Source organism: Ochotona princeps, chromosome 12 (assembly GCF_030435755.1).
Source record: "Ochotona princeps isolate mOchPri1 chromosome 12, mOchPri1.hap1, whole genome shotgun sequence".
NCBI classification, from domain to species: Eukaryota; Metazoa; Chordata; class Mammalia; order Lagomorpha; family Ochotonidae; genus Ochotona; species Ochotona princeps.
The window spans coordinates 7,675,052-7,695,923 of NC_080843.1; the positions used below are offsets into that span (position 1 = coordinate 7,675,052).

Sequence of the window (20,872 nt, forward strand, 5' to 3'; positions counted from 1 at the left end):
TCTCCATTCAGACTCAGCCTTGCAGCAGTGGCGGCGGCAGCCACGACCTCCAGCTTCCCAGCCTCTCCCCGCTGCTCCCCGGAGCACCTGCACGCCTGGTCCTGTGCTCAGCCTTCAGGGCGATGGGTCCTAGTCGGGACTGAGCACCTCTTCCCCCCCTCCTTAGTCTCCCTGGACTTTCCCTCTGGTCCCCTCTAGGGTGAGCCGAGGCCTGCGCCGCCCCTCCCCTCATCGGGGTCCCCAGCTCCCCTTCCTCGGTCCCTGGATACCCAGAACCCACAGTCTTGGCCACCATGGCCGCAGCCATCGCCAGCGGCTTGATCCGCCAGAAGAGGCAGGCGAGGGAGCAGCACTGGGACCGGCCCTCGGCCAGCAGGAGGCGGAGCAGCCCCAGCAAGAACCGCGGGCTGTGCAACGGCAACCTGGTGGATATCTTCTCCAAAGTGCGCATCTTCGGCCTCAAGAAGCGCAGGTTGCGGCGCCAAGGTCTGTGAGGGTCCCTGTTGGGAGGCGCACCCACTTTACCTCCCAGCTTCCCCAAAGAGGCATCTTCCTTGGGCTGCCTCCTCCCTTCTCTACAGGCTCCTGTGTCTCTGCTTTCCAGGCACCCTCCCAGACTCCCCTTCTGAGCATGAGCGCCTGCCCTGGGCAACCTGTGGCCGCACACAAATCCGTCTGACCTGGAGCCCACAAGTTGGCCCGCTCATGGGCCGAGGTCTTTTGCTGCCTGGCCTCCGGCAACCTGGACAGTGAAAGCTGGGTCTGCCCCCAAAATCTTGGTTTCTCTAGTGGCCAGATGGGAAACCTGAGGGGTTTCAGCCACGCCGATGTAAAAGGGGTGCGTGAGCTGAGGACTAATTCAGTAGAGACTCACCGGGAAACAGGTTACCTGAGCGCAACAGTGGGCTGTGAAAGAGTCCCCAGACCCGTGTTGGGTTAGAGGGGAGTCGCTAGGATTCCACATCAGCAGGGAGCAGGGGTGCAAAAACCCTGAACATTCTGTGGGACAAAGGGTGTTTGCCGTTGTTGTAAGTTTTGTTTTGTTTCTGATAATCAACTAGTACCAAACATAATCTTTGTCACTTTTTCAAATGTCAGGGTGTAAGAAGGCAGCACAGGGCAACAGCCCAGGCGCAGGTGGCTCGGGGTGCCGGTTTGGCCAGCCTTGTGGGGCGTTTTAAGGGAGACGCTGGATTGCTTGCTTTTCCCAACAAAGTGGGCTTGGCAGGAAACAGTGAAGCACATATTTACGTTAATGGGAGTGTCTGTTTGCCCAGCACATTTGATTCGGGTGCCAGCTGTGTTTGTTTGAAGGACCCTGTGGTGCCAAAGCCTGGGAGGGAAGCACAAGCTGAGTGTTTGATGTGTATTCCCAGGTGAATTGTGAGCATCCACACTGAGAATTTGCCACCCAAAATTCCATGCTGTTTTGGTGTGTTTTTGTAAGCTGTGATAACTACTGCAGGACAGTCATTGTCACAGGAAGGGAATGTAAGAGGAGGAGTTTCTTGCTGTAGAATAGTCAGTAATGTCTTCCAGACTAGTGTAAACGCTATTAAGAAAAATGGGCTTTAATTTTCCACTTGAGCCTGGAGCCTTTTCCAGCACGCCATTGTGTTGGCAGAAAGATTTGACAGTTTAAATCTTTGTTAGTGGACACAGGGAATGTCTAGATTGTTTGTTGATTTCCTTGTTTCATCGAACAGATTTTCTAATACAATTTTCACCAAGCAGGGCTATGAGTTTGCAATTTAAAATAAAGACATGATCTTTTGCATAAGCTGATTTTAGTACAATGTTTAAAACTTCTTATGTGTGATCTTTCAACATGTAACTCATGTGGAATTTACAAATGTGGGCCATCAATGTTTTCTGTCACATTGGAGAAAGAAAGAGGATGTGGCTTACACTTCATGAATGTGAGGCTTCCCTCCAGCCTGGAAAGAAAACTGAGTTCCCTAATAGTCCATTTCTCCCTTTTCAGCCCTGACTTTTCCCTTAGGATTCGCGAGTTTAAAGTGATATGCGTGCCTCAGTGGTCTGTAAGAGGAGCATACTTGGGATCACTTCTGTGCATTATTTTTGGTTGAACATTTTAAAATAGGTTAGAATAAAATTTCATCACAGTGTCTTATTTTCTTTGTATTGCATATAAAAGCATTTTTATTCTTTAGTAAAAAGAGACTAGTTCTTGAGTATCAGAGAAAAAATTAATTTACTAGTATTAGTAATTTCAAACCAAACAAGTGTGAAAACTTTATATTATATAAATTATACATTGACATTTCAAAATATGATTCTATATATTACATATAACTATGTGTTAATGAATTCCCATCTGAGAGAATGCTAAAAATCTCTGTATTTTTCTTATTCTTTGCACAGCAATTGTTCCCAGGAAATTTCCAACATCCGACTTGTTAATATAAAAAGGCAGCCTTGAAGTGTGATATTTTATGTATCTTTACATTTTAAAACTATTAACCTGATAATTAATTATTGAATGTTGAAAATATGGTTGAATCTGTTGCAAGTATTCCATGTAGAAGTTCAGGTGAAGTTCCCAGCAACATAAGATAGGAGGTCAATGTAAATGGAAAGGAACAAATTAATAAAAGACCCTGTAATTCAGGGTCCCATGGATTGCAAGAGGCCTGCCGTGCAGCAGCACTGTGGTGGTGAGGGTGGCCGGGCGCGGGCGAGTGAGTTGGATGGAGAGCTGAGGGGCACCTCTGGGGGACCTGCAGGTTCATAGCTGACAGTTGAGGGCCATGCAGAGGCTTTACCTGTAGGTGGAGAGAGCAGTGTTTCTAAAACTCTCCAGGTGGGAAATGGAGATTTTTCAGTACCCTGTCAAGAGGTAGCCAGGTTCACATGCCTGCTAACAGTGAGGAGGGGGTTCACGTCTTGTGTGAGGGAAGGCAATACACGTTTTTTCAATGTAGGTTTATTCTTCTGCTCACTGTTCCATGAAGTAGAAATCTGTTTAACATAAAGTCCATCCATTGGATGGATACTCAACTCCCCACTTTTCTAGCTCTCCACCCTTACAGGGAGTGCCAGTTGATCTATTCTTACTGTGGGTGAAGCTGGCAAGGTGGCTGATGGTGCTGGTGGCGGCCACCAGCCCTACCCTAATTTCCGCATTCATCTAGCTCTAGAGAGTTAAGTGCAGTCCAGCATTCCCCACGTGTGCGCAGCCCCCATGCCAATATTCTCTACTGCTATTTCCACCTGTTGAAATGGTCCCATTTTTGAAAGGTCCAAGAAAATAGTATCCCCTTAGACATCTCTCATTGCATGAAATTAAAAATAATTCCCTTGTGGCATTTTACACCCCATTGTTGTTGTTGTTTATACCTGACAACTCACTTGGTCATAATGAAGATGTCAAGTCTGTATTTCTTGAGTGTTTTTAGTCCCTACGTCTTCACCATTGCCCCTGAATTGGAGTGAAATGAAGAAAGTCAACAGACTGAATGCTTAAAAATATGTCCTTGTACCAAGGGGCTCGAACTAAACCATTTTAGAAACAAATAACTTCTCAAATTTTTAGACCTTTTTCCTTTCCCTAAATAACCACCTATAATTTGCCCCTGACTTGGGAGATGGTTATGCAGTTGTGAGTGATTCATAAGACTGTGAAATATCACTAACCTCATTTTACAGTTTAAATAATATATGAAAACACATATGTAGAATATATGTTAATTTAGATACAGAAAAAAATACACAAGAAATCCAGCACTCTGCAAACAGTGTTATTATTTGGCATCTTAAAATGAAAACAAAAATAGAAACTCAATGCAGTGAAATTTAGTGAACATGTTCTATTAAAAGTGTTATATTTTCATTGTGAATTTTTAGGCCAAACAAGAGACTTGAATACTTGCAAGATAATTACTTTCACAATGTTTGATATGGCAAATGCAATGTTTAATTGAACTTTTACCTTGCAGGGACTGTGGCACTGGAAACAGTGGTGCCTGTGCTGTGTGTTTAATCAGTCGTTGTGTGGATTTCTTACTAACATGTATTACCTTAAATAGATTACATAGTGTCACAGAAATGAGGAATGAAGAATGGGGGTCTAAAATATGTTCAAGTAAATCTGTAGCATCGAAAGCATGAACGTGTATGTGCCTATATGAGCCAAAAGCTTGGCTCTGCTGTGATCATGAAAGGCATCAGTTAGCCAAAGGAAAGATAAGGGGCCCTTACTCTCGATGAGGTTCTATGCAGGAAGTGTCCACCCTCTTAGAAAACAGGCTACAGCAAGTTCTAATCAAAGGACCAAGTTGTCTGCATTACTGTTTCTAAACCATTACCTGTGCACACGATCCGGAGACCATCTGCTTATGTCGGCTGTTGTATACAGTCAAGGAAGAAAACTTTTTTTTCTCTCTTTTTTTATCTCTCTTTCTAAAGTATCTTTCTAAAGTATACTGCTTTTTTTTGTTTGTTTTGTTTTCTAACTCCATATCATTGAGAGTCATGCTGCATATTTCTTGCTTATATATATTGATTTACTGTTAATCAGATTTTTAAAAAAGATTTATTTATTTTTATTGGAAAGGCAAGTCCACAGAGAGGAAGAGAGACAGAAAGGAAGATCTTCCATCTGCTGTTTCACTCCCCAAGTGACTGCAATGGCTGAAGCTGAGCCAATCCAAAGCTAGGAGCCTCTTCCAGGTCTCCCACGTGGGTGCAGGCTTTGGGCCATCCTCGATTGCATTCCTAGGCCACAGGCAGGGAGCTGGACGGGAAGAAGCGGGGATGCTGGGATTAGAACCAGAGCCCATATCGGATCCTGGTGTGTTCAAGGCGAGGACTGTAACTGCTATGCTATTGTACTGGGCCCCAAACTTTTATATTTTGGTATTTGTATTACGATTAGATAAAATAATGCTATTTTTAAATTGAAATGTCTAGTTTACTTGATTTTTTTAAAAGATTACTGTATTTATTTGAAAGGAAAAATTAGACAGGAATAAAGTCTGGGGGAGAGAAAGAGAGAGCTAGGGAGAGAAAGATCTTCCACTGTTGGTTTACTACCAGATCATCAGAATGGCCAAGACTAGGTAAGGCTAAAGAGTGTGTTGCATGGGTGACAGGGCCCAAGCTCTTGAGCTGTCTCTCACTGCTTTCCCAAGTGCATTTGTAAGGAGCTGGATTGGAAATGGTGCAACATGAATTTAAACTGATGCCAGCATCAGTGAGCAGCTTAACCCACTGCTCCACGATTGCAGACCTGGTTTTAATTTTCTTAACACCATACCTTTGTAAATACAGTTTCTAAGTGAGAGATGTTGTGGTAATACTATTGAATTGGTAAATGAGCCACCATTCAACAGCAAAATCCTGTATACTATTGCTCAGCTACTTTTCCCCCTGTGACTCAATCATAATTTCAATAGTCTGCTTGCACTGTATGGTTTTGGAAAAAAAAACTGTTGGATATCTTGACAGTAGAAGGCTGGACCCCAATGTCAGGATATACTTACATAGCAGGATGATGAACTTAAGATTGCTTATGAAGGACTATACTATTGTAATAATATGTAAAATGACTTGGGAGGAAAGAATTTGGGGAGGGGCTAAGGGAAATCCCAGAGCCTATGAAATTGTATCATAAAATTAAAAATAAAATAGAAGGGAAAGAAAAGAGAATGGTTAGTGCTGCAGTAATGCAACAGATTTTTTTGTTTTTTTAATGTATATTTTTTTATTAATTACATTACATTATGTGACACAGTTTCATAGGCTCTGGGAGCAATAGATTTTTCAAGGGTCACAATGAGTATAGTGTAAAATAGCTGCTAGGTTGAGTAAGATGTAATGAAGGTGAAATAAGTCAGTTTGCTTTGGGTAGGGTTATATTCATGGTCTGAGTTGAGATAGGAATACTAAGAAAATGCTTGTTACTTCATGGCCCATTCTCATTCTGCAACATTTCACAAAATCAGTTCTCAGAGGCATCAGTCCACCTGTTTATACTCTGTTTATACCCATGAGGTTACCATAATAAATCATAGCTTCAACTTAATTAGGATAATTATTTGTAGAGTCTTTTTTTTCAAAGATTTTTTTATTTTTATTGCAAAGTCAGATATACAGAGAGGAGGAGAGACAGAGAGAAAGATCTTCCGTTCGATGATTCACTCCCCAAGTGACTGTAACAGCCGGTGCTGCACCAATAAGGAGCCAGGAACTTCCTCCAGGTCTCCCACACGGGTGCAGGGTCCCAAGGCTGTGGGCTGTCCTCCACTGCTTTCCCAGGTGACAAGCAGGGAGCTGGATGGGAAACAGGACCACCAGGATTAGAGCATGTGTCCACAGGGGATCCCGGCGCGTTCAGGACGAGGGCTTTAGTTGCTCGGCCACTATACCAGGGCTCTTTTCGTAGAGTCTTAATGTTTATTTCCAGATTTTGTTTTTGTTAATAATACTGTCCTTCTTGATGCTACTGTGAGAATAATGATTTTCAAACCAAACATAAGTTCTCTCTTCATGTAAAATAGTAAATCTTCTAAATTACATTTATCTCACTTTTAAAATGGCAAATATTTGGAAGAAAGGAATTAAAATTTGTTTTATACATTTGGTTCCATAAATGTTTCTTTCTAGTTATACATGCATTCTTTCTCCCCAAATGAAGAGAAATTTGATCTAAAGGGATGTGCTCTTTACACAATACAAATTCCATCTTATAGTTTAGGTACTGATACTCTTATGCATGTGTTTCAAAATAGTTTTTACAAAAGTCAATGTATTCTTAAAGTGCTTTTTTCCAAAAGAAGTTGTAAAATGCCCCAAATTTAACATCCATCAGCTTAATATAACTGATAATCCCAGATATGACAAAGTATAATTTAAAACAATTTAAAGCTAGTGACAGGTTTGGGGTTACTAGAGAAATTGCTAATTCAATAATTTTGTCTAAGGTGACTCCAAGATTCATTTTAGAAAGCACGAGCATGTCGTTGTTTCTGTACTGTGGGATGTGAGGATGGTAGTACGACGTGGGTGCAGGAATTCAGGTGCAGTGTAAACAGCCTGATGATAGTTACAACTTTGTAACTCAGTGAAGTGTCTGGTCCTAAAGCTCTATTTTATGAAATAATTTTAGTGGTTTATATTGCATTCTATGCTCTCACATAGCTCTTAGATTAGTAGGGAGCCACTGGTTTGACCGTAGGGGATAGCCATGTGCAGCAGGTGTTCAAGCTGTGCTGGCACACATGAACCCCAGTGTTTGTTGGAGAATGAACCATCCTGCACGCTGCAGCAGTGACACAGACTATACACATAATGCTGCTTGTCATTGCTAGGTACATAAAAATGTGTTTAACCATCACCCACACGTCATTTACTCTGTGTACTGAGACCTTTTTAATCTTTACAACAAACCTTATGTGATAGCCACACTACGTTATATAAGCATTAATATGCCATACTTATTTTTATGCCATTAGTATGCCATTACTCATTTTTGAAATGAGTAATCTGGAGCTACTACCATGGTGTAGTAAGTAGGTTAAGCCTCTCCCTACAGCATCAACATCCCACATGTCACCTGTTTGAGTCTCGGCTGCTCAACTTCCAATCCAACTCCCTGCTAGTGCACTTGGGAAAATGCTAAAAGGTAGCCCAAATCTTTGGGCATCTGTACCCACGTGGGAGAACTGTTAGAAGCTACTAGCTCCTGATTTCACACCTGCCCATCTCTGGCTACTGTGGCCACTTGGAGAATGAATCAGCTACTGGAAGATCTTTGTCTCTTCTTCTCTCTCTGTAATTCCACCTTTTAAATAAAAATAAATAAAATTAAAATTCTGAACAGTTTTTTTAAATAAAATTCCAGTTGTAGTTAAAAACAAAACTAAAATTCAGAAGCCTTTTAGATATGTTTGTCTTCATCAGAAAGGCAGATTTGCAGAGATAAGAAGAAACAGAAAGAAAGATCTTCCACCTGCTGCTCCTATTGGCAGGAGCCAGGAGCCAGGAGCTTCTTCTGTGTCTCCCACATGGCTGCAGGGTCCTAAGATTTTGGGCCATCTTCCACTGCTTTCCCAGGTGATAAACAGGGAGATGAATGGAAAGTAGAGCAGTAGGGACATAAATCAGTGTGTATAAGTCAGTTTACTTTGTTAGTGTGTATATGGGATGTGCACTTGAATGTGGAGGATTAGCCAGTTGAGTCAACATGCTCATCTCCAAAACTATTTTAAATGCTCAAATTCATGTAGTTTCAGGGTCTGGACTAGGGTTATATTGCCAGCTGACTCCAGAGTCCTTGCTCTTAACAAATGGCAAGTCTCTTACCATAGATTTTATTTTGTCATCCCAGTTAGTTGAGATTCATCACCACCAATACACAGCCTAGAAAATCAAGTGTCAAACAGTTCATGGTTTTTCAAGACTTCCACATACAAAGTGACAGGACCAGATACCAAAACAGGTGTCTCTAATTTTAGATCCCTACCTTCACTATTTTGCAATTTTTCCATTTTTTAAATGAGACTGTGATTCTTCATTCATGAAAGTCAGGTTAGATCTGAAAGCAGACAGGATGTCACCCATGCATATCTCAGCAGATAGTAACAAAGATCCAATTACTATTATAATAACACATTGCTAAATCTTTAAAGTCTAGAATATTGGATAGTTTTCTCACCAATACAGCTTTACATGTGAGCTTTGGTGGGAGACAGAAAGAAAGAGAAAGGAAATAGTGTATTTTACAAGCCATTTTTGACATGGGAATATAATTTTGGTTTTTGATTGATATGGCACATTGCTACTATCAGCTTCAAATGTGCAACATTGGCCTGAAAAAATTGGAATATTTTTATTCATATTTAAGCACTTCTATGTGAAACTTTTTACCTGTATCCTGTAGTGTAAATATTATTTATTTTTCATAAAATGTCTTATTCGTTACTTTCTTGATTGGTGATTGGTCTTATGGTCAGTGATGTTGTAATGCAATTCACCTAGGCTATAGGGTCACAAGTTATAGATTATTAGTCATCTAGATGTTTGATATATTCTGTTACTGATTTTGTCTTATATTTCTCAATCTACTTTAATGAGTTCTTACTGTTAATATTGATGGTAAGAAAGTCAAGTCTAACTTGCTTGTGAATTTTATTATGCACCTGTAAAAATTGTACACCATTGAATAATCTAAGGACTACTTTTCAGATAGACTTCTATGGACTTTATGACTCTTGTCATCGTGCTTACATGGCCAAACTAACTGGTTCATCTAGTTGCTTACCTGTCTTGTACTTGTAAATGCATAGCAGACGCTGCCTGCAGCAAAACAGACACATGGATGGATTCTACTTCAAGTTCCTAGACATTTGCCTTAGGTATATGTTTTAAAAATTCATTTTCACTTAGCTAAATAATTGATACTTTCTTTCTCTTCAAATCTCTTGTCACTTCTTTCAGCCCTTACCCTTCGCTATGTCCTTACTTTTATTGTTCTAAAACAAGAAAAATTTTAGAAATATAAAAATTTTCAGAAATGAATTCTCACGCACTTCATAATGGCTTATGCAAGTCCATCTGTAGACCTATTCCTTTTTCCTCTTTTCCCAAACTTGAAGGTAAACTTTAAGCATCCCAACATAATTACAAGGCCCCCTCAAGTAGGCATTAGATGCCTTATCCTGAACAATGCCAGTGCAATCTTTTTCTTCCTCTCTGTGTCATAAAGTGTCTGCATCCCACTGCATCATTCTCATTAACACATTTCTGAAAAATAACCCCTTCCTGGATCATACAGCCCTAGTTAACTAATGAACCAATCATCTTTTGTTAGCAAAAGAAAATCAACTCTCCTTTTCCAGTTCTCTCAGTCAGCCACACCCCCTCCCCCTCTCCCCAACAAAAAGATCAGGAGATTCCTGTTGTGAATCTCCTGGACAGTCCAACTCAAGTATTTTTTCCCATGCCTTATCCTATTTATTCAGCAATTAGCATTTAGATTTTCAACAATAAAGTGGTCATTGGTAGTACAATGTTGGTAAAATTAGCATCAAAATGATTCTTTGAAAACTTTATTTTATTTTATGTTTGGTTCAGGGCTAGGGAAAGAAAAGCAGACAGATGGAGTAAGAACCCCCATCTGCCAGCTCATTTTCTAAACATCTTTGGCCAGAAGCCAGGATCTCATTCTGTCCATCCTGCAGTGGTGATGGAGGCCCAACTGCTTGAACCAGCACTGGTTGTCTCCTGTTGTGTGCAATGGCAGGAAATAGGATTAGGAAGGAGAGCCAGCATTCAAAACCAGGCACTCTGATATGAGTAGTTGGTACCCTAGCATTGGAGCCAGCAAGCCAAACACCCCAAAGTGTATTTAACCTAATAGCTAGGCCACATATACCCTACACGTTACTGTCTTCTCACTTACAACACATTTGGAGTTCTAGTTAAGTGTGATAATTGAGAATTACCATTAAATGATGCTTTCCTAAGCAATATTAACATTCACTTGGTACTTGGGTACCATAAAAGCAATATGTGGTATTTCTTTACTTATAAAGAGTATTATTTTCATCACAACTGTTTGTATTTGAACTGAATGACTAGTCTTCACACTCTGAATGGCCTTTTAAATTTATTTTTAATGTTTATATTCAAACACATTAGATTTGCCACTAGAAATAAAATCAGTGTTTCTCAGACTCCTTAAATACAAACAGCAAAAATATGATTTTCAAACTAAAATGCTGGCTAATTTGCTTACTGACAAAAACCACTTCATTTAAAGTATTCAATAGGAAAAAATTTTCTAAAAAAAGGTTATTTTTAGATTGTTACATTTCTGTTTGTAGACCGTTTAAACAGATCATTTTCCCTTTATACTGTTTCCAGAGGTTGTAAGGAGCTAATATGTCGTCTTCTGTGTCTACCTATGATACAAAGATAAACAATTATGAGCTCTGGTAAGAGTCAACATGTTTACATTTATCACTTGGACTTATTTACTGACAGATGAAAAAAGAGCCTGAGGCATGAGCAGTGACAAAGAGCTTCCGGTTGGGGTGTAGCAATGCACTGGCATACAGAGTTGTGTTATCTCAGTTGGAGTGTACGGATTCATGACAGTGTCATTGTCTGCTTCTGTTCCATCTTCCCAGGCAATCTGAGACCACTGGGTTCAACCTACTGCCTGACTACACTCTCTTTCTGCAAGAAGCTAAAATGCTGGATAGAGAGTTGTTTTGTTTGTTTTCTTCAAATTACAGTAATTTTCTTTTTTTTTTTTTTTTTTGCAAAGATGTAAGAACCATTCAGAAACTCATTGTCTGATGTCTTTTCATTCCACCACATGCCTCATTTTATCTCTCTAAATTTCTGTAAATAATTCTTACCTATTGTTAGATACATCATACCTTTTAAATATTTGTTCATCGACTTTTTTTTATCCTTCTTACCATTGGGTCAACTTACAATTGTTTAACTCTATTTGTTTTTCTGCATAAGTAAATGCCACCAGTACCTTAATCATTTCTGTGGCTTAGATTGTTTAATAATGACCTCATCTTTAGTCCAGCAAATGAGACAGATGACTGCTTTTCTCATGAACAGAATTTAAAGCCAGGGCCAAAATTTGTAGAGAGAATGAATCTTTTCTCTCTCTGCCTTCTGAAGACAGGAACTGATTTGAATGGAAGGATGAGAAACTGGACACGTCTATGCAAGGCAGAAGTTATTTTGACTTTCTGACTGACAAATTAAAAGGAAAATGTAGGAGAACTAACCAACCTCTGCACCGTACCTTCACTCGTCCTTCTCATGGCCACAAAGTGAATGGGGACATTCTGACTATCGTGAATGCAAGCAATGACAGCTTTCCCTGGGAGCTCAGTCTTGGCAGAGGTGGTATTTGAGCTAGGTGAGACATGAATGAGACATGATGGGTAAATTTCAAATTCATGCAACTGTGGTTAATGCACCAAACTGTCTCCCTTTCCCTGTAGTCACTCTGTTCTCCACTATACTCATGTGTGAATATGGAGACAGAATAAAACAAGCCTAACCAACTCTGCTGAAAGTAAGTTTAATGCCTACCAGCATTTTGCTTTATTCTAAGTAATCCTCATTTTCTTCCAGAGGAAAGATCTAGACTGATAGTTTATTTTATTTTATTCTTTTTAATACAGCTTTGGTACATGTAATCTAGTACTGTTAGGTGTCAAGTTACCACCCATGTAAATGAAATAGAACTTCCCTGAGGAAACATGGAAACAATGGTAGAGCTGGGACAGAGGGGTAACAAACATGAACCATGGGAGCATGTGTGTGTGCACCCACAAGACACACATGAACACTTTCAACAGGTTTTGGCAAAACATAACATAGATGGCAATTTTGGAAAGAGCAGGGGAGACCATTGGAATGAACCAGTCGTATCAACAGTGGCAACATGCTGTCATTGAAAGACAGGAAGAACCAGTACATAAGTGAAGTTCTCAATTTTAGTGACTTATTAAAATTATTTAAAATTTGTCTAACACAGAACCTAGGCCATTAGATTGTATAAAAAGTGATGCTTTTGAACTAAAGCTAGATTGATGTACTTCTGATTAGCAATCAATCAGCGACACTTCTGATTCTCTAAAGCATGACATAATTTGGAGCTGGAAGGGGACGGGAGACAAGCTGGCAAAAAAAAGACAACTCAATAAGTTGTAATTTTCCTAGTGAAGAAAATAATTAGACATCAGGAAGATTCCTCTATGCCCTCAGGAAGTTAGTCATTCTGTTAGTTATTAACACTTGGATCTGTGGTGATCCATTTAGAGTGTACTGTGCCACATAGGGACAGTTGTGTAGAACTTGGGCTGTGAGGGTGACAGTGGGAAGCAACAGTGATGAGGTATGTGATAGAACAGGGGTATCGTGAAATTGGGAGTCTTCCTGTTTTTTAAGAGAGAATAACAAGCAGTGCTCCTCTTGCAAACTATCATGAGGAAAACAAAACCCACACAGACTGACACCTGAAACATGAGAAAACCTACTGAGAGGGAAGCCAGAAAGGGCAGACATCTAGGTCAAGAAACAGAAAAAATTTCTGAAATGTAGCAGGTGCATTGCAAGCCAGTCCTTGAGGTTGGGAAGTTCATTGCATGCTTTTGTGTTCCTTAGCAATGGGATGGCTCTCAGTAGTAGGTCTTTGCATAGGTGTTTTGCTAGAGTTCACCCAGAGGGGTTGTTAAACTAAATAAACTTCATGGTTGCCCAACATCTAACTCATCAGATGTCTTCATTACCTGCTACATATCTCTTAGAACATCAGGCTTCTATTTTCATTTGCTTTCAGAAATGCTAATATATATTGCATATTTACTGTCATATTTCTTATTTATATTTGCATTGCAGTGTGTTTTTCTATATCTAGTCTGGAAGGTCTTTCAAAAGCTTTGGTTCAGTTATGTTATTTTATAGATAAGCTCACCCTAAAATATGAATGCCATGTCTCATGGTCATTGACAGAGGCTGACAAGCCTGGCTCGGCTTGTGGATGTACTGCATGTGTAATGCAGTGTTGGATCATTTCAGATAAAGCATACACAGATGTGAGGACATCTGTCTGTGTGTACATGTTCACATCCACGTGCACAGAGATATACCAAGATGGTACAGATTTCCTGAGGCTGCAGGAATGATTGCACTGCGTTTCCCATCTGTTCCTCCACCCTACAGTGATAGAAAGGATGTCAATCAGACATCCCTCCATGGAGCATTGATAAATTTTTGTTGGAATCTTTTGTTACCTCAGAGCCAGAATATGTTTCTCTTACTGTCTAAATTGGGCCAAAACCCTGTAGATAGAAAGTGCCATGGTTGGGCAGTGAGAGTAGAAAAACTAAAGCAGAAATGGAAAATGGGGCACTGGAACACGGGCAAAGACAATGAGAGAAGACAGCTTGTCATGGTGTGAGTGTGCCAGTCTTAGATGTTATACTCTGATGAATTGAAAAGATTAATTTAGGGAAAGAGGACAAGAAGATTAGACAAGATTGTCTTAATCACATGAACCCAAAATGTGAAAAACGTCTACTGGCTGTTACTGTACTCTCACAGTTTATTTTTAAAAAGGAGTACCTTTAAACTTTGTTATTTTGTAAATGAGGACAGGCATGCCATTATCTTTGCAGCGTCAATGTTAGTAGGAATAAGCAATTGAAAATATTTTATATCAGAATCTATATTGCTGAGTAGCATAGAAACTTCAACTCTTTCAATCCATTACAGGATTCCCAAAAAACTTTCTACTTATTGCATTCTGCTTAGGGGTTCATCTCTTAGGAGTGACCAGGGAAAGAGACTGCTCACCTTTCTCTTCCATTGAGCAGGCCTAAGTAGTTCAGTATGGCTAGCAACTTTTCACTGCTTCTCTACATTCCTGTCTTCTGAACACCAAACATCTGCTTTCCGATGAAGCTGCATCTTTGCAAATGGATGCAGAGTTGCCTATATATTTTAATCTTCTAAACTTCTGTTGGGCAGTTGTATTTATACCTCAGTGACCCTTCTAATGGAAGTAATTATTTTTCATCTGGATTTAAAAGGTTTTTATAATTCTGAATAATTCTTTGCATAATGTGAGGAAATGCATTATGTTCCTGTCCAAGAGAAGCAAAAAGCACTTTACTGTACAAAATCAACTTTGAATGATTGAATAGCAGTAGGAAATAAAGGATGGAGTGTATGGAAAACACCTCATGGGATAGAATTATGTACTGAAATCAATGCTCTTAGTGTTTGTGAGGAACTTAAGGCATAAGGAGGAAATTAAAGGATTAAACTTTGAAAATTTTGAAATTCTGATATTTCTTTATGGTATTTTCTCTAATGAGGAAAAAAATGTTTCATCATGTATTTTTACTGTTATGTAATTATGTATAATGGTATATTTCCCTCACTACATTCTCAAATGCTCAAAAACAAATTGTGTTGGAAATGTGCAGTGACCAGTACCAGAGTGAAGAGATAGAGAACATTAGACAGTTTGAATTATTGAAGAGAATTTTTCTTCATCTTCTTTCTTGTTTTGTCATTTTAAACTTCAAGAGAAAAATGTATCAAATAACATGAAGCTTGAGGCTCTCGCTTTCACTGCTGATACCCATTTTAAACCCATGTTGATTAACTATTTCTCATCAGATATTTCAAAATATAATGTGTTAGCAAGAGCATCCAGGAACACACAGTAGGTTAAAATGTTCCTGGAAATAGAGTTTGTCAACATCACTAGTGGTAGGAGATGGTGGGTAGTAGAGGCTGGGCGTGGGAGGAGGCCTTTGTGCCTCTCATATTGTTTCCTTAAAGTTGGAACAGGGTATATTTCATGTAACTCCTCTAAAAGTTGTGGGGTTCCTTGGTTTAGTAGATAATACATCATATACTATCTTATACTATATTTGATGAGTTTATTACCTATGCATCAATACTGTCTCAATCAGGAATGCTCACCAACATGGCTGGGTGTTTGACACAAGGGGTGAGTCCTCATTTAAGACTCCCACAACGTATCAGATTTTAAGTTCCAGGTCCATATTTTTCTTTTGTTTTGTTTCCATTGATATAAACATGGTTGCACAGGTACCTCTTTGATTCATTGTACTAAAGTTTTTTGGGGTATACCCCCAGAAGTGGTATTTCTGGATCATATGATAATTCTATTTCTGGTTTTTAAAGAGATTTCCACTCCATCTTCCACAGAGGCTGTAAAACAACATGTAATAAATATTCCCCTTTATCCACATCCTTGCTAGCTATTATACACACACATACACATAACTTTACGTTGTAGAAAAATGTGGTATGTAGTCAGTAGATTTTGAGTTGGTATTTCCTGAGCTAGTCCTATAGGCTTGACATCCTTCAGTGATGCTGGGCTGTAGCTGTGAGCCCAGTTCCCAGTCAGCACAGTTATCAGAGAACCAGTTAGTGAGCTGTAGTGTTGAGCTAGGATGTGGTGGCGATAAAGCCTAGTTAACGCATTTTCCACTTAGCATATTTTACAATTACGATGGGTTTAATAATGAATAGTCCCATCAAACGTAGGGTGGCATTCCCATCAGTGATGGGAGGGCCATTGCTCATGCAAATGTGTGAATCCTCTTCGCTGCTATAACAAATTCCTACAATTATTGTCAAAATAACTCGTGCTATTAGCTCACAGCTCTGCAGAATTCTGTCCCTGATTAATAAGATTAGTGTCAAGATGGTAGGATTGAGGTCCTCTCTGACTCTATAGGGGAACACATTTTTGCCCTTTGCTGCTCCCGAAGGCCATGGGTAGCCCCTTACCCATGGTTCCATTCATCAACTTTGGTGTCAACACTAGTGCATCTCCCTGATTATTTTCTTTCTTGCTTATTTGAAGATTTATGTATAACTTATTTCCATCTCATTAGGAAGAACAACAGAGAGACCATCTCCTCTGTCTGCCACCCCCCCACAGAGAGAGAGAGAGAGAGAGAGAGAGAGAGAGAGAGAGGTGTCTTACAAATTCTGTCACACCCCAAATGTCTGCAACAGCCAGGAACTCAAGAGCTCGGAACTCCATTCAGTCTCTCATATATATGAAAGGACACCTAGCACTTGGGCTGTCTTCTGTTCCCTCCCAGGAGCATTGGCAAGGTGTTAGATGGGAATTAGGATAGCTGATATACGATGCAGGCATCTCAGTCAACTGTTTGACCTTCTGGGTCACAATGCCCTCCCCATCTTTCTGTGTATGTTCCTGTAGTCTCTTTTTCTCATTCTCATTTTTGAGACTTTTATGATTTGATGGACTTATGCACAAATCAGGATAATCTCACCATTTCAAGGTCTTGAATTGATTCCTGTGTGCAAAGGAATATGGTCCATGAAATGTGGCTGACTTACGAGTGTCAGAGACAAGGCTATGGATAACACTTGGGAGCCATTACTCTTCCACTGCAGCTGGATAGTCACAAGAAGGAAGAATCAGAATGTATCACAGTCATTGCAACAGCATGCCTGTTCGTGATGACAGGCTGAAAGGGAAGCAGCAGCCATGCACAAAGGCAAGCCTCTAGGTAAATCCATCCTATCACTTCTACCTCCTCCTTAGCTTTCATATCTTTGCAATGATTACTGTGTCATTGCACTCATCTTAGTACTCTGGCATCCACTGTAAAGATCACAAGGTCTTTTAGCTGCGAGCCTTACCCCCAGCCATTCAGTGCCCAGAGCAATAGTCTACACAGCCACACAGGTCCATGCCACTTGCTTGTTTGAAATGATTGAGTTGAATCAGGATACGAGTCGTTGTTAAGATGACTAACCAGACCACCTAAGCTTTAGATGCCGGCCCATCGTTTGCAGCCTCATCATTTAACATGATGTGTTAGATTCAGACGCACCCTAGGATCAGGCATTTGCATGTCTTCATTGCAAGGAACTTGAGGAGACTGGGACTTAGCAGGAGCTGTACAGCCAATCAGCAATTCAACACAAATGTTTCTGCCAATGCACTTTAGGGAGGCCAACTCACCACAAGAAGTTAGAGTGGTGGGTTTTTTTTCTTAACTTTAGGCTGTATTTTGGGACAAATTGTCTCAGATTTGTGTGACTTGGCTCTGTCTTAATCCTGATAACCCTAGGGTTGAGGCATTTTAGGGTCATGGTTGTGAACCCTAACACGTTTAATTCCTCTCACATCACATGTTCAATGGCCCATATAATTTCAAGGTACAGCAGTTTCTTCTCCGCTGCTAACAGAATTATCAAGTTAAGAATGACATGATCTTAATTAGCTTCTACTAGGTCTCTCTGAGAGTCAAATAATATAGGTGGTTAAATAGTAAACAATAAGGATGAGGAATCATTTTTCTTTTCTTTCTAGGGCATTTTAAAAGACTGCACAAAAGGGAGTTTACACGGAAACTTTCATATTAAGTCTTGATGTAGTTTGTGACACTGTACCTTTGTGGAAGATTAAGACTTCGCATAAGGGACACATTTTAACAATTAAAAAATGTAATGAGATGAGTTGCTTCTTTTGCCTCTTTGCAATGCATTGTCAATTTTCCTATGATTTTCTTTCCCTTGCTCTGCTAATTTCAGTTGTCCTATGCTGTTACCACTGGTCCTCTTGTCATTTATTCTATAACAGTTGTCACCAAGTGGGATGGCCTGTTTCTTTATGTCTCATTCTCCTTTTCTGACAGACACAGGGCCTCTCACAAGTGAAGTGAGACAAGTGAAATCTATGACGCTCCAGAGTGCTCATCTTCTTCCTCTGGTTATGCTATTCCCTGTCTGCAGCAGGTGTCATGGCATCCTTGTGTAAGAGCAGAATGTGTTAAAAATCTATAGGCACTTGCTACTATTTCCAGCCACTCTCAAAAACAAGCCTAAGAAAATCAAAGCATCTCAGAAATCAAGGCCTAGATTTACAACTTACAACTGGTAACTTGTCCAATTCTATATTAGGTGAAGTCTCAAAATATATATAGATACTTAAGCGAATAAAAGTAAAGTAATAAAGATGTATTTGTATGGTTTTCAAAGGATAAATTAAGGACCATCAAGAATGCCCTGGATGTGTTGATGCACAGCATGTGATGGCTCAATGGCAGTTCCAGGTGTCATTCCTGTGATGGCTCCAGAGCCATTATACCAACAGAACACAACAGAACAAGAGGACTGAAGAGAGAAGGATATTCAAGCCACCATTTCTAGGAGTGAGTTCTGTTTCTTTTGGGTTGCTTTTTTCTGATTAGTGAGGTGCAATGGAAGGTTCTGGAATCTGCCTTCTGTGAGCTGAGGTGGAGACAGGCCCAGTGTGTGGTAGGGATCACACTGTCCTGAACATGGTCTTTGGCCTTGACCGCCAAATGCTAAGGACATAGTTCTCAGACAGTGCATACCTGACCTCATTCAGTAATCCTGTCTGGATGGGACAGACATTATCCACTCTGTCTTCCTGCAGATGAGAAAGCAGGTGTCCATTTGGTGTCACTTTGTTATCAGTGGACAGTCATCGGCTCCACTCTTGCCCTCCTTTTCTTTTTTCATCAAGTCCCATTTGATCCAGAGTCACTTCTGTGGAATGCTGGGCACATGGTCACAGAAGCACAGGTCCTTCTAGCCTTCTTGCTGTGGGGTGCGTTACCAGGGACACACTCATTACAGGGTCTCCACAGACGTGGGTTGCTCCCCAAGAAGGGACAAAGGATAAATTTTGATTTTTGGCTGGGAATCATTCTGCATGCACTTAAGAGCTAGGTAGAAGTAGGCCATGGTTACAACCCATATTATTGTAACCTATTTTATGCTGGTCAAAGACTTGAGTGTTTTTAAGGATGTTTCAATTTATTTAAAGTTCGGCTTTCTGGTGTGATCTTATGACCTCATTTCCAGGAAGGGAGCTGGATGAATGAGCCTCAACACGCAGCTCTCCGTGACACATTGCAGAACAAAGCATAGGCAGCAGCAGTCGCTTTCCCAAGGACAATATACTCACAGACGATGCAAAGGGAACGTACTGGCATTCCCTGGGTGTGGACTGGTTAGGGTATAAGCACTCATCCTCCAAGAGTGCCCTCACATTTCCAAGACAGGATCTCAAACCTGCAAATAACGTGTCCCGTTTTGTGTTCAGGCTTTGGCAAAGAATTCATCTGAAACATACTTTAGAAGAAATTTACGTTTGCCTTTCTACTTATTTGCTTTTGATTTTTGTATTGTTTACCTGGGCTGAATTTTGGAACTCGATGAAGACAGCTTGATAAAATATCCACATTAGGGTCCATGAATACTGTTTCCCGACATAAAGGTGGAGAGACCATTTCATGAATGGAGATATTTAAACAAGATTTTGATATGGAACTGTGCTTTCACAGTGTGGAGAGGTTGGAGGCAGTTTGAATAAAGGTGATATCTAGCAAATTAGTAATGTTCTGGGATCAGACTGAAGACAGGGACAGGTAGTGGGCATGTGAACTCTCCAGGCCAAATGTTCATAGAGTGGGGTTTCCTTCCCCTTTGTTTTCCTGGCATTTCAGTAACTTTGCATCATGTCCTTCATCATGGTTTGCAGCTGGTTTCCCAATGAGGAAAGGGCTGAATTTCTTCAGGCATGATTTTATAAACATGCCTGCTTGTGATTTTCCTATTTATTTGTGTATCTCATCATTCAACTCTGACACTTAAGAACACTTCAATCATTTTTTTAAATCTAAACAGTGTATCACAGTGCTTATCATTATATCAAATCCATTTCTTCAAAAATGTTGGAACATGAGAAAGACATCAAAAACTACCCATTCCTGGGGTGGGGGGATGAGGGAGAGTTACAACTCAGTTTTCTCATCTATAACCATAAAAACTATTTAAATGAAACCAGTCTTCACTCTCAATGAGTGAATGTATAGATTAAACTTTTTTCTTCGAATTGGCATATGCTATGGTAGTTTTCTTGGGGTCAGGAGCTTCAACAACAGAAATACATTTCCCTTTTATGCTGGAAACTAGGAGTCCAAGAGGAAGGTATCCACAAACTTGATTTCTCTTGAGGCCCCTTCCTTAATTGGAGAGTGATACATCTCCCTGTGTCCTCACAGGGTCCTCCTTCTCTGAATATCTCTTGGTTATTTTCTTCTAAAACCAGTCATATTGGAAAAGACCCAGAGACCTTATTTTTTCTTCTAAGACCAGTCATATTGGAAAAGGCCCAGAGACCTTATTTTTTAATAGAATGCTCTCTTGATAGTATTTCACATACAGTCTCTAAATGCAGGCCTATCTGTAGATCCTGGGATTAGGGCTTCAGTAGATGACTTTTGGAAGAACAGTATTCAGCCAATGACACTCT

At 40.1% G+C, this 20,872-nt stretch overlaps 1 protein-coding gene across 1 annotated transcript in view; it reads left to right on the plus strand.

Moving 5' to 3' along the window:
* Nucleotides 1–214: 214 nt before the first annotated feature.
* The window catches only part of FGF14 (fibroblast growth factor 14), a 166,079-nt gene continuing 145,421 nt past the window's right edge, over nt 215–20,872 (plus strand). Inside the window, exon 1 of the mRNA XM_004577368.2 lies at nt 215–486. Coding sequence (XP_004577425.1) covers nt 294–486 — 193 coding nt within the window. The 5' untranslated portion in view covers nt 215–293. The remainder of the gene's footprint in view (nt 487–20,872) is intronic.